This window comes from Microcaecilia unicolor, chromosome 7, assembly GCF_901765095.1.
Source record: "Microcaecilia unicolor chromosome 7, aMicUni1.1, whole genome shotgun sequence".
Lineage (NCBI taxonomy): Eukaryota > Metazoa > Chordata > Amphibia > Gymnophiona > Siphonopidae > Microcaecilia > Microcaecilia unicolor.
Genome location: NC_044037.1, coordinates 278,448,844 through 278,467,742, shown reverse-complemented (window position 1 = coordinate 278,467,742; position 18,899 = coordinate 278,448,844). Strand labels below are relative to the sequence as shown.

Sequence of the window (18,899 nt, the reverse complement as noted above, 5' to 3'; positions counted from 1 at the left end):
TCAGATATAAACCACTGTAACTGCAGTCAATAATGCTGCTAAAAAGTGGCATAGCACTTCTTTCATTGGGTAACTCTGACAATTTTTTGGGGAGAGCAACATATGCTCATTTTTTTATGCATCCCAATCACCACAGTGCTATAAAATCACTTGTAACTTTTAAAATAGTATATACTAGGTGAAAACTGTGCACTTATCTTTTGAGTTCTTGCCTCCCAGGCAGAACTATCTTGCCTTGTTAAAACATTTATCAGTTGCCTTTCCCTGGAACTGCCCAGGGAAAGGCAACTGATAAATGTTTTAACAAGGCAAGATAGTTCTGCCTGGGAGGCAAGAACTCAAAAGATAAGTGCACAGTTTTCACCTAGTATATACTATTTTAAAAGTTACAAGTGATTTTATAGCACTGTGGTGATTGGGATGCATAAAAAAATGAGCATATGTTGCTCTCCCCAAAAAATTGTCAGAGTTACCCAATGAAAGAAGTGCTATGCCACTTTTTAGCAGCATTATTGACTGCAGTTACAGTGGTTTATATCTGAGGGTACTCTATACATATAAATTATAGATCTGCCACATTATACTGGTGTGAACTGTTTTGCTAGCACTTTCTTGAAGTTGGTGGCTAAGAGTCCTGGTTTGTGTATACAAGTGGTTGAATGTTACCAGAGACATTGATATTGTAAATACGTTTTCTGCTAGTGGAATAGCAACATTCCATGTAGAATCTCCAATAGTAGCAACATTCCATGTAGAATCTCCAAAAGTATCTATTTTATTTTTGTTACATTTGTACCCCGCGCTTTCCCACTCATGGCAGGCTCAATGTGGCTTACATGGGGCAATGGAGGGTTAAGTGACTTGCCCAGAGTCACAAGGAGCTGCCTGTGCCTGAAGTGGGAATTCAACTCAGTTCCTCAGTTCCCCAGGACCAAAGTCTACCACCCTAACCACTAGGCCACTCCTCCACCAAATGTTGGTTCCCCACCCTTCATTACAGGGGACATTTACCACATTTTTGCTTGGAGGACCAGCATTTCAATTTATGCCACTGACCCCATGCAACACTTTTCTAGCAAACACACAGACCAGTGACAGGCAACTGATATTTTGAGAAAGACAAAACATCACATAGCAAGAAATATATATGCAAATATATTCAAGTTCTGAACTTGCTAAAATCAAAAATGGACTTTAATTTCTGAATGTAGGGCAGGGTTGGTGAGCTAATTTACACAACAGGGTTTGTAAACTACACATGAAATCAAGAGTTAAAATCTACACATAAAATTAAAAAAATAAAATGTTTAAAAAAAAACCTTGACTGTGGCTGCTTGAGATTGAACCATTAGCAATAAGGTTCTCTAAATATTCAAGGTTTATATCACAGAATCTTTTCTAGGCTTTGGGTTTATTTTACAAATCATGAAAGCATGAGCAGGAAATCACCTGTAGCAGACGTTCTCTGAGAACAGCAAGAAATGTATTCTCACATTTGGGTGACATTTATTTATTGGGATTTATTAACCGCCTTTATGAAGAGATTCACCCAAGGCAGTGTAAAGCAGGTACAGTTTAACATAAAACTTATCATTTTAACTGCTAATAGTAAAATAACCAAGAATAAACATAAATACAATAAGTGAGGTAAACTTGAAAAAAGTAGATTGAAACCTAATAATACAACTACCGTGAAACAATATCAAAAATATACACATTTAACAGCACTGGAATTCAAATACCAGAGATGCAATACTATATTAGCATAATACTAATGATACACTTAAGAACAAATTAGAGCATTCAGCTATCATAGATACGATGCTAAAGAATTTCTACAATTCGGCTTACCATACAGCTGAGGGACCTGGAACAGATATATGATGGGAACAAGATGCATGGTACAGAGTCAGTTGGGATAATTTGATGGTTAGCTAAACTCAAGGCAAATTCGCTATATAGTAAAGAAAGAGATAAGGAACTGATCTAAGTTACAGTTATGCATATTTTCAAAGCACTTTGGGAGGCTAAGTTCCATAGGTTTCTATGGAACTTTGGGAGGCTAAATGCTTTGAAAATATGCCTCAGTGTGTGTAGCAAGCTATCCAACAGAGCCAGGTGCAGACGCTGGCTAGCGTATAGATGTTTCAAGAAAATTCTGGCAGAATCACACCATACACAGGTGATGCCTTCCCACCTGATGCACAGGTAATACAAAGGAATACAACTCCTATAGGAGGTGGGAGGGTATGCGAGAATACCTGGCCTACTGTCCTCAGAGAACACCTGCTACAGGTGAGTAACTTCGCTTTCTCTGAAGACAAGCAGGCCCAGTTGTATTCTCACATGTGGGAATCCCTAGCTACCAGGCTCAGCGAAAACAACGCCAGGACAATAGGGACCTGAAATGCCGAGGCCTCAGTCAGTTAACCAGAAACTATTCATATACTAGTTGTGAAGGTGCAGCTTGGAACATAACAGAACTGGGCCTAGGAGGGTGGAGTTGGATTCTAGACACCAAACAGATTTTGCAGGACTGAATGACCAAACCGGCTGTCACGTCGGGCATCAATCTCCTCTATGGAAGCTGACCTCAAGTGGGCTGACGTAGCCATGGGTCTGAAATTATGAGCCTTGACATAATCTTCAAGAGTGAGCCCAGCCTGGGCATAAGTAAAGGAGATGAAATCTGCTAGCCAATTGGAAATTGTGTATTTGCCAATGGCTACCTCCATCCTGTTTGGGTCAAAAACAAAAAGCTCAGTGGATTGTCTATGGACTTTAGTCTGCTCCAGATAGAAGGCTAAGGCTCATTTGCAATCTACGGTATGCAGGATGGGCACATGATTTTGGGAAAAATGTTGGAAGAACAACCAACTGGTTGGTTAAGATGGAACTCCAACACCACCTTAGGAAGAAACTTAGGGTACGTGCAAAGAACTATTCTATTTTGATGAAAGTTTGCATAAGATGGATCAGCTACTTGGGCCTGAAGTTCACCAACTGAAGTAACCGCCTCCAAAAATACAACTTTCCAGGTCAGATACTTCAGATGACAGGAGTCAGGCAGCTCAAAAGGGCTTTCATCAGCTGGGCAAGAACAACGTTAGGATCTCATGACACCATGGGAGGTCTGGGGGGGAGGGGGGGCTTTGTCAAGAGCAAACCTCTCATAAAACGTACAACTAGAGGATGTTCAGAGATGGGCTTACCTCCCACATGGAGATGGTTAGCACTAATTGCACTGTAATGAACAGAGTTGGTTTTCTAACCAGACTCGGAGAGGTGTAAGAGAAGAGGTAGTCAAGCAGCGTTTGTGTAGGGACAAGTAAAAGGATCTAGGGCCTTGACGGCAAACCTTCTACTTAAAAAAATAAACGCCTCTTAGTGGAGTCTTTCCTGGATTCTGGAGACACCCTCAGGCAGATTCAAGGACTGAAATTCTACACTCTAAACATCCAGGCCACGAGGGCCAGGGACTGGAGGTTGGGGATGCAGAAGGGATCCCTCCAATCTCCATGGTTCTCCGGAGGACAACTCCAGAAAAAGAGAAAAACAGATTCTCTGGGCGGTACTAGAGGATGCGATTACAGAAGACTTGTCCCCCAATGAAGGAGAAAGGCATCTAATGCTAGTTTAATGTGTGACCTGAGCCTGGAACAGAACTAGGGGACTTTGTTGAGATGAGTGGCAAAAGGATCCACCGAAAGGGTGCCTCACTCTCAGAAGATCTTGCGGGCAATGCCCATATTGAGAGGCCATTCGTAAGACTGCATTATCCTGCTCAGTGTCAGCCAGCCTGTTGTTGTTTCCCGCTAGGTACATGGCTCACAGGACCATCCCTATGAAGGAGGGCCAACTGCCACATCCCTATTGCTTCCTGACATAAGGGGTAGGAGCCCATACACCCGTTTGCTCACATAGTACATTTCAACCTGATATTCATTTGGATGAGAACAATTTGGTTCTATAACCGATCTCTGAAAGTCTTTAGAGTATTCCAAATGGCCCTCAGCTCAAGATGGTTGATATAGAGATACATTTCCTAAGCAGACCATGTCCCTTGTCTGTGAAGCCCATCAACAAGAGTTCCCCATCCCAGGTTGGATGCATCCGACTTCAACCTCTTTTGAGGAGGCGGAATTTGTAATAAGTGAACAAATTCAACCAAATATTACACCAGAGAAGGAACTGATCCAACTCCGGAGGGACCTGGATGACATTAACTAGATTTCCAGCTGCCTGAGACCACTAGGAAGTTAGGACCCACTGACCCTCTCTCAAATGGAGATGAGCCATAGGAATGACATGCACTGTGGAGGCCATGTGGGCTAACAATCTCAACATCTGCTGACTTGTGATCTGCTTGCTACTTCAGACTTGAGGCAATTGCTATCAATGCATCCGTTCTCGCATGGGGCAAAAAAGCCCGAGCCTGCACTGTTTCGAGCAGAATGCCTGTGTACTCCAATTGCTGTACTGGGAGAATGTGGGAATTGGGGTAGTCTATGACAAACCCTAATAGTTCCAGCACCTGAACAGTTCTCTGCATTGATTCTTGTGCCCCCTCTTGCGATATGCTCTTGACCAGCCAATCGTCCAGGTAGGTAAACACAAACTCCCAGTCTGTGCAGCAATGCTGAAAGTACTGCTAGACATTTGGTGAAAACCCTGGGAGCTGATGAGAGGCCAAAAGGCAGAATGCGATACCAGTAATGGTGTTTCGTTACTTGGAATCTGAGAAACTTCCTGTGACTGAGACGTATCAATGTGGATATAGGCGATCTTCAAATTCAGAGAACATAACCAATCTTTTTCCTGAATCATGAAAAGTGCCCAGGGAATCATCCTGAACTTTTCTTTGACCAGGAATTTGTTAAGGGCACTTAGTCTAAGATGGGATGGAATCCCCCCCATTCTCTTGGGCACAAGTTCCAACAGCATCGGCCTGTAGAAGGGCAGAGATTTCCTCTACAAATACCTGCTTGTGCAGAGAGCTGAGATAAGATGCTCTTGGTGGGCGTCAACACCAATGAAGCACGCAACCGAGAAACTATTTAAAGTATTCACTGGTCAGAGGTTACAAAGGGCCACCTTCAACGTAAAAAACTGAGCCTCCCTCTTACTGGAAGGTCATCCAGGATGATTACTTGGAATGCGGCTATGCTCTTCTGGAGCCAGTCAAAAGCTTGTTCCTTACTTTGACTGAGGAGCCAGCTGGGGCTTCTGAGGGCATGAATACTAAGTATGGGGCTGCTGGGCAGAGCGAGAAGGCGGCAGAAACCTACGCCTTTGAAAGTACTAGATCCGTCAACTAGGCCCACTTGAAACTCCTAGTAGAGGAGAATTCAGCTGGAAGCTTCCAAATAAGGGACTGGATGGTGTCAAGTGTGCTTCTTGATGAGGTCAATGACCCCCTCCACCTTGTCTCTACAAAGATTATCTCCTTGGCAAGGTACGCCCATTAATTTCTCCTGAACTGCTGGTTCTAGGTCAGACACACAGTCATGAGAGTCTGCATATCCCCACACCCATGGCAGAGAGTCTGGATGCATCATCAAAAAACTGTCAAGTGCCCTCGGCCAGATATTTTCTGCATTCCAGCTGTTTGCCAGCTAACTGGCGAAAGCTCAGAGGTCTGCTCCTGAGGGACAGAATCCACGAGACTAAGTACTATGTAGGGAAAATCAAGCAGACACTCATGTAGAGCTGGTAGGCCTGGATTCGAGCAATAAGCATAGAGGCCTGATAATCCTTCCTCCCAAACAAGTCTAGTGTCTGCCTATCTCTACATGGGAGAGTCAAGGAATGAATTCTGGAACTCCTTGCTCATTTCAGGTCAGATTCGACTACCGGAGTGATGAGGCAGCTGAGCCCTCTCGAATATGGGAGCCTTCTGAATATGGTACTGTATATCCACCATCTTAGGTGCAACCTGTACAGATTCCCAGTTCTTCATCAGTGCATCTTTAAAGATAGGATGTAGTGGAACCATGACCCCTTCCTTGGGAGGTGACTGTCACGTCTGTGGCCATGACCCCTCTCAGACTCACCTTATTTCCTGTGGTCAGCTTCTGAGCTGGCTTCTGTCTATTCCTTGTGAGTTATTTCTGTCTCTGTGTGCTGGCTGCATTGAATTGTCTGTGTGCTGTTTCCTGTTCCAGACTTCAGCCCAGTCCGGTCTGGATCTTCCGGCCTGCCAGACCTGCTTGTTTTGTTTGAACCTGCACAGCACCCATAGTTGCCTGGTGATTGCTGCTGCTGAGCCTCAGCTGCTGCTGGGCTTATTAGCCATTTTGAAATTCTCTGCTTTGCCTTTGCATCGCCTAAGGCCCTGGTATGTTGGTGCTTGTGGCACTTCTGCCTAGTCTAGTTTCTGGTTCAAGTTCCCTGTCTGATTCTAGTTTAGTCTTTGTGTAGTTTAGCTTGTTCTGTCCTAGTCTTGATTCTTGTTTGTATTTCTGTGTCTAGTTCTTGGTTCTCTGTGTGTCTTGTTTAGTGGCTGCCTGGCAGCTTTCAGTCCTATTTCTTATCTGTTTGTGTTTCTTGTTTAGTGGCTGCGCTGGCAGCTTTTAGTCCTACTCTGCTGTGTGTTGTCCGTTGGTATCCAGCCCCTGCCCTATCCTGCAAAGCCCTGCCGGCCGCCTGCACCCAGGGGCTCAACTCCTGGGAAAAAGCAGCTAAGCCTGCTCTGCCTGTTCCAGCTTGTTTGCCTCTGCTGCAACTACAGTCAGGGGTTCCAGTCCTGTTCTGCCCCTGGTTTGGGGGTGGTTTTGCCTGCCGCTCCTCGGCAGTGGCCCAAGGGCTCACAATCCTAGTTCCTGCTTTTGTGTAAACGTGACAGCGACTCATAATCCAGGACAGATCTCTGCCCTGGGTTCCTCCTCTGTCTCCAACTTAAACGGAATGGCTGAAGCCATCTTCTTCACAAAACCTGTGAAAGAGAGCCTCAGGTGGAGATTTACGTCGCTTGAGATGGGGAGGGATCAAAAGGGACCCCATATGACTCCTCCGAAAAGTACTGAGGGTCCTCTTCTGAGTCCAAAGGGCAATCCCAATCAGACTCCTTACAGTACTCAGCTCAGTGGGACTATGCTTCACCTCAAAGGGTGCCAGAGTACAGCCCTACCAAATTCCAGTGAAGCTTCCTCCCCCAATGTCAAGAGTGGTACTGCCTGGGTCATCATCCACACCTGTCAGGACACTGGCATCAAAGACCGCTCCACAGGCAAGGTAGGAGCCTCGAAGGAGAGCTAGCCGCAGCTGGCGCAAGCGTCCTCAATGCCTGAGCAGTATGCAGCTGTAGAATCTGCGCCAGCTCCTCCCTGAGCATTGGCTCGGTACCGCTTGTCCAAGGCAGGCATCAGCAAAGGCTGGGGAAAACAGGACAGGGACAGCCTGTGAAGGAACCAGTGCTGAGCTGGAAGCGGGAATCTGGCTACCCAGAGACTAGTGCACCAGCACCTCCACCAAGGAGGGGGAGCTCTTCTCTCAGTGCTGGCAGTTTTCGGGTACCGGCAATGCCGATGCCCCAGCACTCTCAGACACAGTGATCCCAGCACCACATGTCAAAGAGGAAAGATGCTTGTGCTTCTTGGGCTTCCCCCAATGCTAAGCATTGCAGTCCTTCGGTGCCCATGAGGACGACATCAAACCCATATGTGTCCTTGATATTGGATCCGATGCTGACCGGTCCCACAGCCGATTATCAGGGTCCGATGTCGAGGGAGGTGGAGACCTCCTCGATGCTGGTGCACTGTCAGTAGTAGCTGATGTCTGGACAGCCATCGAGGTAGATGCTTCCAGTGCCGAGGTCGATGAATCAGCCTACAAAGAGCCAAAAGTCTCTCCTGCTACAGCCAATGCACCCTGTGTCCCCAATTGCATTTTTAAAAAGAAAGAATAAGAGTTAGGCTCATGGTTTGGCCCACGGCACCCAATATACCAAGTGTGCAGGTCCTTCACTGAAATCATCCTACAATGGGCACACCTCTTGAATCCAATGGGTTCTTCTAGGACACTGCACAAAGGATCATGGCTAATTAAATTCTTCAATTTTGAGCTACAAAAAGGGACAGAGTCCAAATCGAGGTCAGTGCTCAAGCCTATCAAGCTGCAAAACAGAAAGAAACCCGAAGGGCCGAAAACACTAAGATCTAAAATGGGAAATAAACAAAAAGAGAAATTAAAGAAAATACTGAAGTAATGAGGGAGAAAAACCCACACAGGAAGGGACTGCAAAAGCAGAGGAAAAAAAAGCACCGAAGGGAGACCATGAAGATGCGTCCTCCCTGCTCCACGGAAAAACAAAGACTGAGGGACCCACACTCGCGTGTCGGGCAGGAAGGCATCAGCACATGCACGGTGGGATGCTGCAAGAATTTTCTTGAAACATCTATACACTAGGAAGCGCCCACACCAGGCTCCGTCAGATGACACCACCCACATGACAGAATACAACTGGGCCTGCTTGTCCTTAGAGAACAGTCTGATCTTTCTGTAAATTACTGTTATATATGGTAAATCAGCAACCCAAGGCAATATTACTACAGGACCAATTGCAGATGATACCACAGTCCTTCAGGATTTTCTTCTTTAAACTGGAAAGCAGAGAGAACTATATATGGGATCCTGTTAAACTGTACTGTATCTCTAACCTAACTACAGTAGGAAGATCAATGAACTGATAAATCCTTATTATTTCAAGAAAGGGCAATTTGGCAAGCATAAGCAGTCTACATTTTACTAAATATTTATTAATATGATGCGAACTCTATCAACATTAGCACACCTTTCAACTTACAGGGAGATTAACTGCATATGGAAGGGGCTGATGAAGCCTGTCACGCATCTCCATCTCTTCATCATCATTTTTCACAGTTTCCTCATGGACCATGAGCTCATCTTGTGAAAGCATTTCCTGCTGATGTCGAAGTTCACGCTCTTTTAGCACTTCATTTGCTCTAAGCATGTCTTCCTGATGCACTGCTCTAGTTCCAAGCATTGTCTCCTGCCTTTCCACAGATGCAGGATGATAAGTTCCACCCATTACAATCATAGACCTGGAAGACTGCATTTCGTTTATGGCGCTACATTTAAGAAATATTCCGTCTATTTTGTCTTCAATGTTCATACTTAAGTGCAAAAGTAGTCTACAAAGAAAAGAATTATAAGTAATGCCATTAATTTGACAATTTTCAAAATAAAATTAATGTTATAAAATATAAATACACTAATTTAATTATGAATGCCTTTTAACTACAGAAAATCTATTGCACTATACTGTTGACTTTTTTCTGATTTTTTTTAAATGAGTAAAATTAGCTGGTATAGAGATACTCAAGGGTTAATCGAGAGTTAATTTATGTAAATAACAAAAGCTTACAAAAATCTAAGGTCAAATATGCTTTGTAGGAACTATGACAGGGTTAGTAAAATATTAATTTTTCCTTGATGTCTTAACTGATAATGTTCTTTCCTTTAATCACAGCAGATGAATCCAGAGACTTGTGGGTTGTGTCCATCTACCAGCAAGTGGAGATAGAGTACTGAACAGAACTCTGTATTAAAGGATGGTGTGTCCCTTAGACAGTCAGTATTTCTCATAACAAAACAGGAGAATGAATAAGGCTCAATATCCCCCCTTCCTCACAATGTACCATTGGAACATTAATATTACCAAAAAAGGAAACTTGTCAACTGAAAACAAACAGAGAGAAAAACTGGAATACCGCAGCAAGAGTGGAATCATGGATTCATCTACTGAGATTAAAAGAAAGAAAATTATCAGGTAAGAAATACATCTTGTGTGATCAGTAGGGTGCTCATGAGTTCGAATATTTTTTTGTGTGTTAATCTGATCTGGGTTGGCATATGTGCTGTAATAGTCTGCTTTAGCTTTCTTTTTATTGTGTATATATGCTCTTATAGCTCTTCTCCATGCGGTTTTATGTCAGTTTTGTTTTTGGCCCATATTCTTTCCAGTTTCCTACACAGTCTTTTCATGTTTAGTAGCTCATCATTAAACCAGGGAAGTGGTTGTTTTTTTAATTCTTGTTTTTGTTTTGAGTGGTGTTATTTTGTTTAGTGTGTTTTCACTTATTTCATCCCAGTTTCTCATGAAGCAGATGTCCTGGGTGATGTGTTTTCAAGTTCATTCATCGTTGTTGTCCAGAAGGTCTGATTGTCCACGTTCTCTCTGGTAGTGAATGTATGTGATATTCTTGGTTCCCTGTTTTTTGCCGTTTTCTTTCCATTGTAGTGTAATCATTAGCTTGATGTGGTCCTGAACATGGTACCTCTTCCCATTTATGGTTTTCTAGTATATGACTGCTGAGAATTTGTGCATTAGTAGATCTAATTGGTGGCCTTTTGTGTGAATTGAGGTGCCTTGTATTGTTTGAAGTTCCATTGGTTTATAAAATTCATTAGAGATCTGGTGTTGGGTGTTGTTTTGTTTTTCTAGATGTAGGTTGATATCTCCTAGTAGTATGACATTTGGTTGGTTTGTGCAAGTGTTCAATACGAAATCCATGAAATCGTCTTGAGCATTTGACCAGCTTCCTGGGGGGGCGGTAAAACAGTATGATGCATACTTGATCAGCTAGTGTTGTGTCTGTGAGTTTGCATGCCAAAGTGTCAATTGCTGAGGATATATGATTAGCAACAGACTCTACTTTAAAGGAGAATTTATATATTATTGCAACTCTGCCTCCCTTCTTTTTAGTTCTGGTTATGTGTATCATTTGTATCCCATTGGGCATAGGTCATTCAGTGCTGGGTCATCTTCAAGGCATAGCCATATTTCTGTTCTGAACAATAATCCTAGTTGTTCTGTTTCTATCCAATCTCTGATTAGTGCGACTTATTTACTGCTGATCTCGCATTTATATATCCAATGGGTATCGGGACATATTTTTCATATTGATGTTGGTGTGTTTAATAATTGTCTGTGTAGTCTGACTTTTGTGATTTTGTTGATTATGTTCTTATTTAGTCTTGTGTGTTGGCTTGGTCTTTGTATTGTTGCTGGGATTATGATTAGGCTCTTACAGTTGTTGTCCAGTGTCGTCTGGCGGTGATGCATACAGGGATTTTGTTCCATTCTTTAAGTGAGGCAGCTAAAGAATGGAACAAATCCCCAGTATCCATACTGTTATTATGTAATAGAAAACCCGTATCCGTACGTTGGCCATTTTGAAGAGTGCTTAAGTAAGAGGAGGGAGTCCTTCTGCATTTGTTTTCAGTTTTGGTGTATCTCCAAGTCAGTTTGGATATTTGTTTTTTGACTGTGTATGTGTTTGGGGTTCCCGGGTGCTTTTGACAGCCCAGACCTGTTAAACAAGTGCGGGAGGATTGTGCTGAGCACATGCTTAGGCACAATTCGCCCGCACTTCTACCCCATGATCAGAGATAATTGCGCTGCTTAAATTTGCATGCATTATCTCTGATCACAGGTCTAATAGTGTCCCGTGCTGTTCCAGCGCTATTTTAGAGCGCTGTTTGGAACAGCACGGGCTTTTGATCATCTGGCCCTCAGTCTCTCTCTGGGTTCGAGAAACAGCACTACAGGAAAGGAAGGAACAGAAGTTGGAACACTCTGGTGTGCACATGTAAGGACTTATCTCTGATTCACTGGCACTGTATGCTGAGAGGTCGCCACATGCACGCGCCAGTAGGTCAGGTGACATCTGATGCTTGTGCCTGTGTCAGAGCTGAGGTCTGCGCATCAGCCCAGGAGCAGAGAGGATTAATAGTAACATAGTAAGTGTTAGCAGATAAAAACTGAATGGTCCAGTCTGCCCAATAGTCATGCTCATTATCAATTCATAATCAAATCAACAATGAAACGTGATATTATATAGCTGATTATGGTCTTTCTTTAACGTTCCTGGGACATAGACCATAGAAGTCCACCCAGCCCTATCCTTATGTTCCAACTGCTGGAGTTGCCCTCGAAGCCCACTCCAGCCTATTTGTCTTCTCATTTGTGGGAAACAGACCATAAAAGTCTGTACAGCACTGTCCTCATATTCCAGCCACTAAAGTTGCTGTCTAAGCCCTTGTGAGCCCATCCTAAACCAGACTACCATATATAAGACACAGACCATACAAGTCTGCCCGGTATCGGCCCTAGTTCATCAAAGCCGCAGTAAACATCTAAGCGTCACATCCACACACATGCAGCCATTTTAAGTTTAGGTTTTTTTTTATAACTTCCATTTTCTAATTAGAGATACTCTGTGTTCATCCCATGCCTTTTTGAATTCCAATACCATTTCTGTCTCTACCACCTCCTTAATGGAGACTTTCCGCATCTGTGCTGTTAAAGCAAGGGAGGAGGAGGAGACAGAACTCAAAGAACTTGGTACTCGGTAAGTGAGAGGCTGGTGCAAGTGCAGCGTACACTTCCACGGGAACCCCGTAGGAATGGCATCCTTCCCCATGGAAACCCAGCAGGAATGGCTTCTGTCCCCACGGGAATCCTGCAGAGTTCCTTCCATCACCGCGGGAATCTCACGGGTTCTGCAGGATTCTCATGAACCCTGTGCAAGTCTCTACTTTGGAACAGGTTTTCTGGCCATCTACACCTATGTGCAAATGTACTGCAGTTTAAAAATTATTGAAGAGTGCAGCTTTTTGTTGCAGCATATATGTGAACTTACTGATTTCACTGATTACGGACTTGTAGGAGGTGAGGCAGTGTCGACTTTATGTGTGATGTATTTTTGTTGCTTGTTTTATGTGTTTTACTATGTATGTATATTTGGAAACCACCTAGGCTTTAAGCAGGTTTGTGTTGTCTATTCGTACTGTATCTGAAAGTGATCAGCATTGGAAGATACTTTACAAATTTGCTTTGCATCTTCATATTTCTCCATGCCGAGCGAGCTTACTGCTAGAAGACGCATGTCATAAATGTGGACAAACAGAAGTGGGTTCAGATCATATTTTGGTTATGTCCAGTAGTTGATGCCTTTTGGACATGCTTACAATTTTTTTTTAAATAACTTTTAATATTTTTACTTATATAACAGTGCTTTCCTCCCTGCAATAAAGTGACATAGTGACATACTAAATGACGGCACATAAAGACCTGAATGGTCCATCCAGTCTGCCCAACAAGTTTTACATGGTATGTGATACTTATATGTATACCAGAGTTTGATTTGTCCTTACCATTCTCAGGGCACAGACCGTAGAAGTCCGCCCAGCACTCTTCTTGTACTAAACGTTCTGAAGCTAATGTCAAAGCCCCTTCAAAATTTACACTCAAGCCCATCTAGGCACCTCGAATGAACGCTTCAAAGAAGCCTCCAGGCACTAATCGCATGTCCTTCAATGCCACCCCTCCCTCCACTGGAAGGGTGGTCTTCTGGTCACCTCCCATTACAAGGGCATCCACTTTAGGGAGGCAAAACTTGTCAGCATGGTCAGCCACCCACCAGATAAAGCCAAGATTGCCTTCGCCACCTTGAGCCCTTCCATCAGGGTGGCCCACTGAGCTGTAATAAATTCCTGGATGGCCTCATGCACCGGGAATGCCCTAGACGGCTTCCTCGTACTCAAGATTTACCGTAGAAGCTGCCTGCACCTCCAGATCAGCAATATTCAACGCTTCCAAAGCGCTAGAAATTAGAGAAGGCAACTCCTCCCTATGAAAAATGCAAATGGCTGTGGGGTCATCAGTTTTTTTTTTAAATAAATAACTTAATTTTTTACTTATATAACAGTGCTTTCTTCCCTGCAATATATTAAACATCATGACCAAAAGTTTAAACAACATTCTTTAATAGATAACCAGGCGTGTTTGGTTAACAACAAACAGGCACTTTTCCAGTGTTTACCTCTAATAAAATTTTGGCTGCTGTGTTTTGAAAAATCTGCAACTTACATAAATATTTAGTAGTCAAACCCATATATAGTATTGAGTACAATCATTAACATTATCCCAATTCGATTATTGTAATGCCATATATGCTGGCTGTAAGGAGTACCTGTTGAAAAAACTCCAAACAGCCTCAAAACTCTGCAGCCAGGTTCATATACAAAATCTCTCATTTTGAAAGTGCCTCCCCTTTATAATCAAATTACACTGGCTTTCCAACAAAGTGAGTATCACCTTCAAATTATGTACCTTTATCTTTCAAATACTAAATGGCACAGCTCCAGGACTATATGGTACCATTAATAAACTTACTCAAAGAAACACTAATATGAGGCAAGAAACTATCTCAAACTACACTTTCCCAAAATTGCAAAAAGGTGAGCTACAAATGGTCTACTCTGCAGACTTCACTTGCCTAGAACCAAATGGTAGAACTCCTTACCACTCAAATAAGAACTATACAGGAATATACTAGATACCACAAAATCCTCAAATTGTTCCTATTCAAACAAACCTTCACAAAACAACCATATCTCAAACAATTATTACTGAATTTCTCTTTGTTTCATGTACTATTTCTCATTCATAATAGATTTTCTAAATGTTAAACATCCATAGCCTATCCCAGTATGTTATGATACTGTATGTAAAATTGGATTCTTACAAACCAATTGCTTTCTTATGCATTATTCTTAGTTATGTATCCCATATTGTTATTTGTAAGCCACACTGAACTCAAACTTGTTTGGGGCTAATGTGGGATATAAATGTCTTTCGTGATCCGTCGCTCGACTGAACGGACTAACAATTGACAGTGGTTCGGATGCAGCAGTGGCGTAAACAGAGGCCACCGTTAAACACGGTCTGACTTAGACGAACATCAAAAGACCCCAGACTTAAGATAAGTACTGCCATGAAAACGTACTGAAGGATTAGCACGGGGTTTGAGGTTTAAGTTCCCGATTCTGTTGTTCATCAATATTACTACTAAAAGACAATCGTTTTGATACCAGGAGGTTTTATGCCAGTGATGAAGCAGTCCTAGCCTTTCTCTGCCTACAAAGCGGAAAAGGTGCTTCTTGAGGCTTTTTCCTCCGAAAATAAATCCATTTTTATGTAGTAGGCTTACAAGACTTGTCTCTTTGGATTATACAAATAAATAAATAAATACGTAAATATAGTATGTTACAATAGTCCAACAGACTGGTAAAGAGAGAATGAGTTACTGCCAACAAGGGTTTCAAAACTAAAGTTTCAACTTTCCGATTATTTTGTTTAAAAAATACGTACGTTTCATAATGTGTACACTGGAATAAGGGAACTGTATAACTACGAACTTGTAGAACTAGCATGGGTAACAGTGAGCTGATTGAAGGGTAGATTAATAGAGCAAGAGCCAATATAGCTTATTGAGATTGCGAGGCTTCAATATTCTGATAGTCACCCACTTCGCTTTATAAACATTTTTCAAATAATAGGTTTCAGCAATCTTGAAAGTGATTACAGAATTTTGAAAGTTTTCAAGTGCGTTACTTTGCATTGTATGGCTCTTTATTGGATTTTAGTGGGTTACTTTTGCAATCTAGAGCATGTTTGGACTGCCACCCTTTTAAGTATGAGGCTTTGGGCAAAAACTGTGGAAAGCAAACACAAAGTGATGTGAAACATGATACCATCTTCAAAAGAAACTTAAGAGGCATTTGGAGAACTGCCCCAATGTGAAAGAACTGCAGGTATAGGAAACATAAGAAGTGCTCGAAGCTCAACTGTACTCTTTAGACCATCATTATGGCTACTAAGAACAGAACCTTCTAAGTTAAGTTATCTCAGCTCTGCTGATTTCAGAGAATCAATGATTGGTTTTATATGGTGGGCTAAGATTAAACTGAAGTTCCATGGAACCAGAAGTTTATCTACTGGATGTTTAGTATACAGTGATCCTTTCAGGAGCCTGGTCACTACGAAGTGAATCAAAATTGGGTTTGAATTCATGCTTATGGTAAGCTGCTATTGCACTCAGATGCAATTTCAGTGAGGAAGTACTTAGCCCAGACTCTGAGATCTGAAGCATGCAATAAAACAGAACATCTTCTGCTTGGTGCTGTAGGCTTCTCTAGAGGATTACTTAATCAAAGCTGTTAAGACATCTTTCCTTCTGAATGCTGAATGCACACTGGCGATGCAATCAGTGTGATTTCAACATGTATGCTGTTAAGACTAGCAAATGGTTTTCCACACCTTTCCTAATAATACCCAACATTCTATTCGCTTTCCTTGCCGCAGCAGCACACTGAGCAGAAGGTTTCAGTGTATTATCGACGACAACACCCAGATCCCTTTCTTGGTCCGTAACTCCTAACGTGGAACCTTGCATGACGTAGCTATAATTCGGGATCTTTTTTCCCCATGCATCACCTTGCACTTGCTCACATTAAACGTCATCTGCCATTTAGCCGCCCAGTGTCCCAGTCTCGTAAGGTCCTTCTGTAATTTTTCACAATCCTGTAGCGAGTTAACGACTTTGAATAACTTTGTGTCATCAGCAAATTTAATTACCTCGCTAGTTACACCCATCTCTAAATCATTTATAAATTATTAAAAAGCAGCGGACCTAGCACAGAACCCTGAGGAACCCCCTAACTGCCCTTCTCCATTGTGAATACTACCCATTTAACCCCACTCTCTGTTTCCTATCCTTCAACCAGTTTTTAATCCACAAAAGGACTTTTCCTCCTATACCATGACCCTCCAATTTCCTCTGTAGCCTTTCATGAGGTACCTTGTTAAATGCCTTTTGAAAATCCAGATACACAATATCAACCGGCTCCCCTTTGTCCACGTTTGTTTACTCCTTCAAAGAATTGAAGTAAATTGGTCAGGCAAGATTTCCCCCCACCAAAGCCGTGCTGACTCGGTCTCAGTAATCCATGTCCTTGGATGTGCTCTGTAATTTTGTTTTTAATAATAGCCTCTACCATTTTACCCGGCACCAACGTCAGACTCACCGGTCTATAATTTCCCGGATCTCCCCTGGAACCTTTTTTAAAACTGAGCGTTACATTGGCCACCCTCCAATCTTCCAGTACCACGCTCGATTTAAGAATGTCGAACATCATCTCCCTTTTGTGTCTTGCATTGCCTCTCTGTGTCCATATACCATCCCAACACTGCATCTCCCACTGTGTCCCTGTTGCCTCCCCAATGCATCATTTCACCTCTGTTTCTGTTACCTCCCTGTGTCCAGCTTCTCCCTCTCTTCCACACCATGTCTCTCTCCTCTCCAACCCAACCCCAGAATCTGGTTCACCTGTCTGCCTTAATTCTATTTCTCCTTCCCACTGTGGGCTCAGTATTTGACTCCCACTTCCCCCTTGGTCTGGCATCTCTTTCCCTTCCCTGTAGCCCCTCCCCCTCCCAGGATCCAGCCAGCACCCTCTCCTTTCCCTCCAGCCCCTCCTCTCAAGGGTCCAGCCCCCACCTCTCTCCTTTCCATCAGCCCCTCTCTCTTCCATGGATCCAGCCATCCCCCACTTCCTTTCCCTCCAGTACCCCTCCTCCTCCCACCCATGGGTCCAGCCAGCACTTTTCTGCTGCCCCTCCGCCAGCAGGTGTCACTCACACTTTCCTGTAGCCAGTCGGCAGCAGTTCATACAGGCCGGTTCCGTGGCCTTCCTCCTGCCAAATCCCACCTTCTCTACTGAAACTTTCTGTTTAGCGTCAAACAGGAAGCTACAGTAGAGAGGACGGGACTTGGCAGGAGGAAAGGCCAAAGAGCTGGTCTGTGTGAATCGCTGCCAGCTTGCTGCAGGAAAGCGTAAGTGACTTCAATAACTTCTTTGAGTGATGCCTGAGGGGAGGAAAGCATTTTTTTTACAGCGAGAACAAGTTTTTTTACTGTTCCTGAAGGGTGGTAAAAAGTTTTGTTCCTGCATCCGCGGTAAATTATTATTTTTTTTAGAATGTTGTTGTTTCTGTGGATTTACCATGGTTTACTGCAGTATATCCGCGGTAATGGTAACCATGTCATTCTCTAGTGTAAAGGGAATAGGGAGAAAAGGCACAGAGAAGCCCTGTGCCCCAACAAAGTGGAAGGCATCCGATGCCAGCATCTACTGGTTTAGTTTTCTGGAACAGAACAGAAGCTTGTTGCCATCTGATGCAAAAGAATCAATTAATGGGGCTCCTCATCTCTGGAAGATGTCTTCAAGTACCACTTACTGGAAAGGCCATTTGTGAGCTCCTCAGTACTAGCTCAGTCTTTGTGATCATATTGTGCTCTCCTGAAACTAAGATGCAGAAAGTGACTTCATGGGAACAGCATGGGGCCAACATGTTGCAGGTTTTTCTTTTAAAAAGTTGGCAACCCTAGTTTGCCCAATACACTTGTAGGCTTTCGCAGGCATAATCTGTGGTGAATTTCTTTGACATGTCTATAAAATAGGTTCAGAATGCTCCTGTTTAGGAAGTGTTCCAAGACTTCATGAAAGACGGTGCAAGAAAGAGCTTGCAGCTCCAAAACTCTCCGTGCTGATGACATGGCAACTAGAAAAAGCTGCCTTTAAAGTGAGATGTTTGACAGTTGCCCAACGAAGAGGCTCAAAGGAAGCCGACTGAAGAGCCTTAAGAACCACTTGAAGACTCTACTGAGGACAAATATTGCTGAGAGGGGGAGAGGAAGTGACGTCACCAATAAAGATGGATGCTTAAACAGTTAGCTCCCGCTCACCGAAGTAAAAAAAAAGCGTGAGTTCTCCCTGATCGGGTCCTCCCGGTGCGATTTTGATCCGCAGCACCCACAGAACCGGTGGCGCTCCGGGCGGCGATAAATATGCAGCCGGAACTTAGCCAATTTGGCTTTAAAGGCGGGAAGACGGCTAACCGCGTGGTGGGCCTGGAAAATCAGCCCGAGCCGGCTGGTAAATACTCAGATGGCGAATTGCAGCAGAGCCCCTGCCTCTTTGGTGAGGACCCAGATCGGACAGCAACGGACCCGCTCGCAGAGCTAAAAGAG

The 18,899-nt window shown here is 43.3% G+C and overlaps 1 protein-coding gene across 9 annotated transcripts in view; it reads right to left on the bottom strand.

Annotated features, from left to right (window-relative positions):
- Nucleotides 1-18,899, bottom strand: part of ZNF148 (zinc finger protein 148) — a 152,865-nt gene that overhangs the window by 91,401 nt on the left and 42,565 nt on the right. For 2 of the 9 annotated variants that reach the window (XM_030209165.1, XM_030209166.1), the window contains exon 2: nt 8,804-9,152. The exons of the other annotated variants lie outside the window; for them this stretch is intronic. In XM_030209165.1, the coding sequence (XP_030065025.1) occupies nt 8,804-9,133 (330 nt within the window). In that variant the 5' untranslated portion in view covers nt 9,134-9,152. The remainder of the gene's footprint in view (nt 1-8,803; nt 9,153-18,899) is intronic. 9 annotated transcript variants of the gene reach the window in all.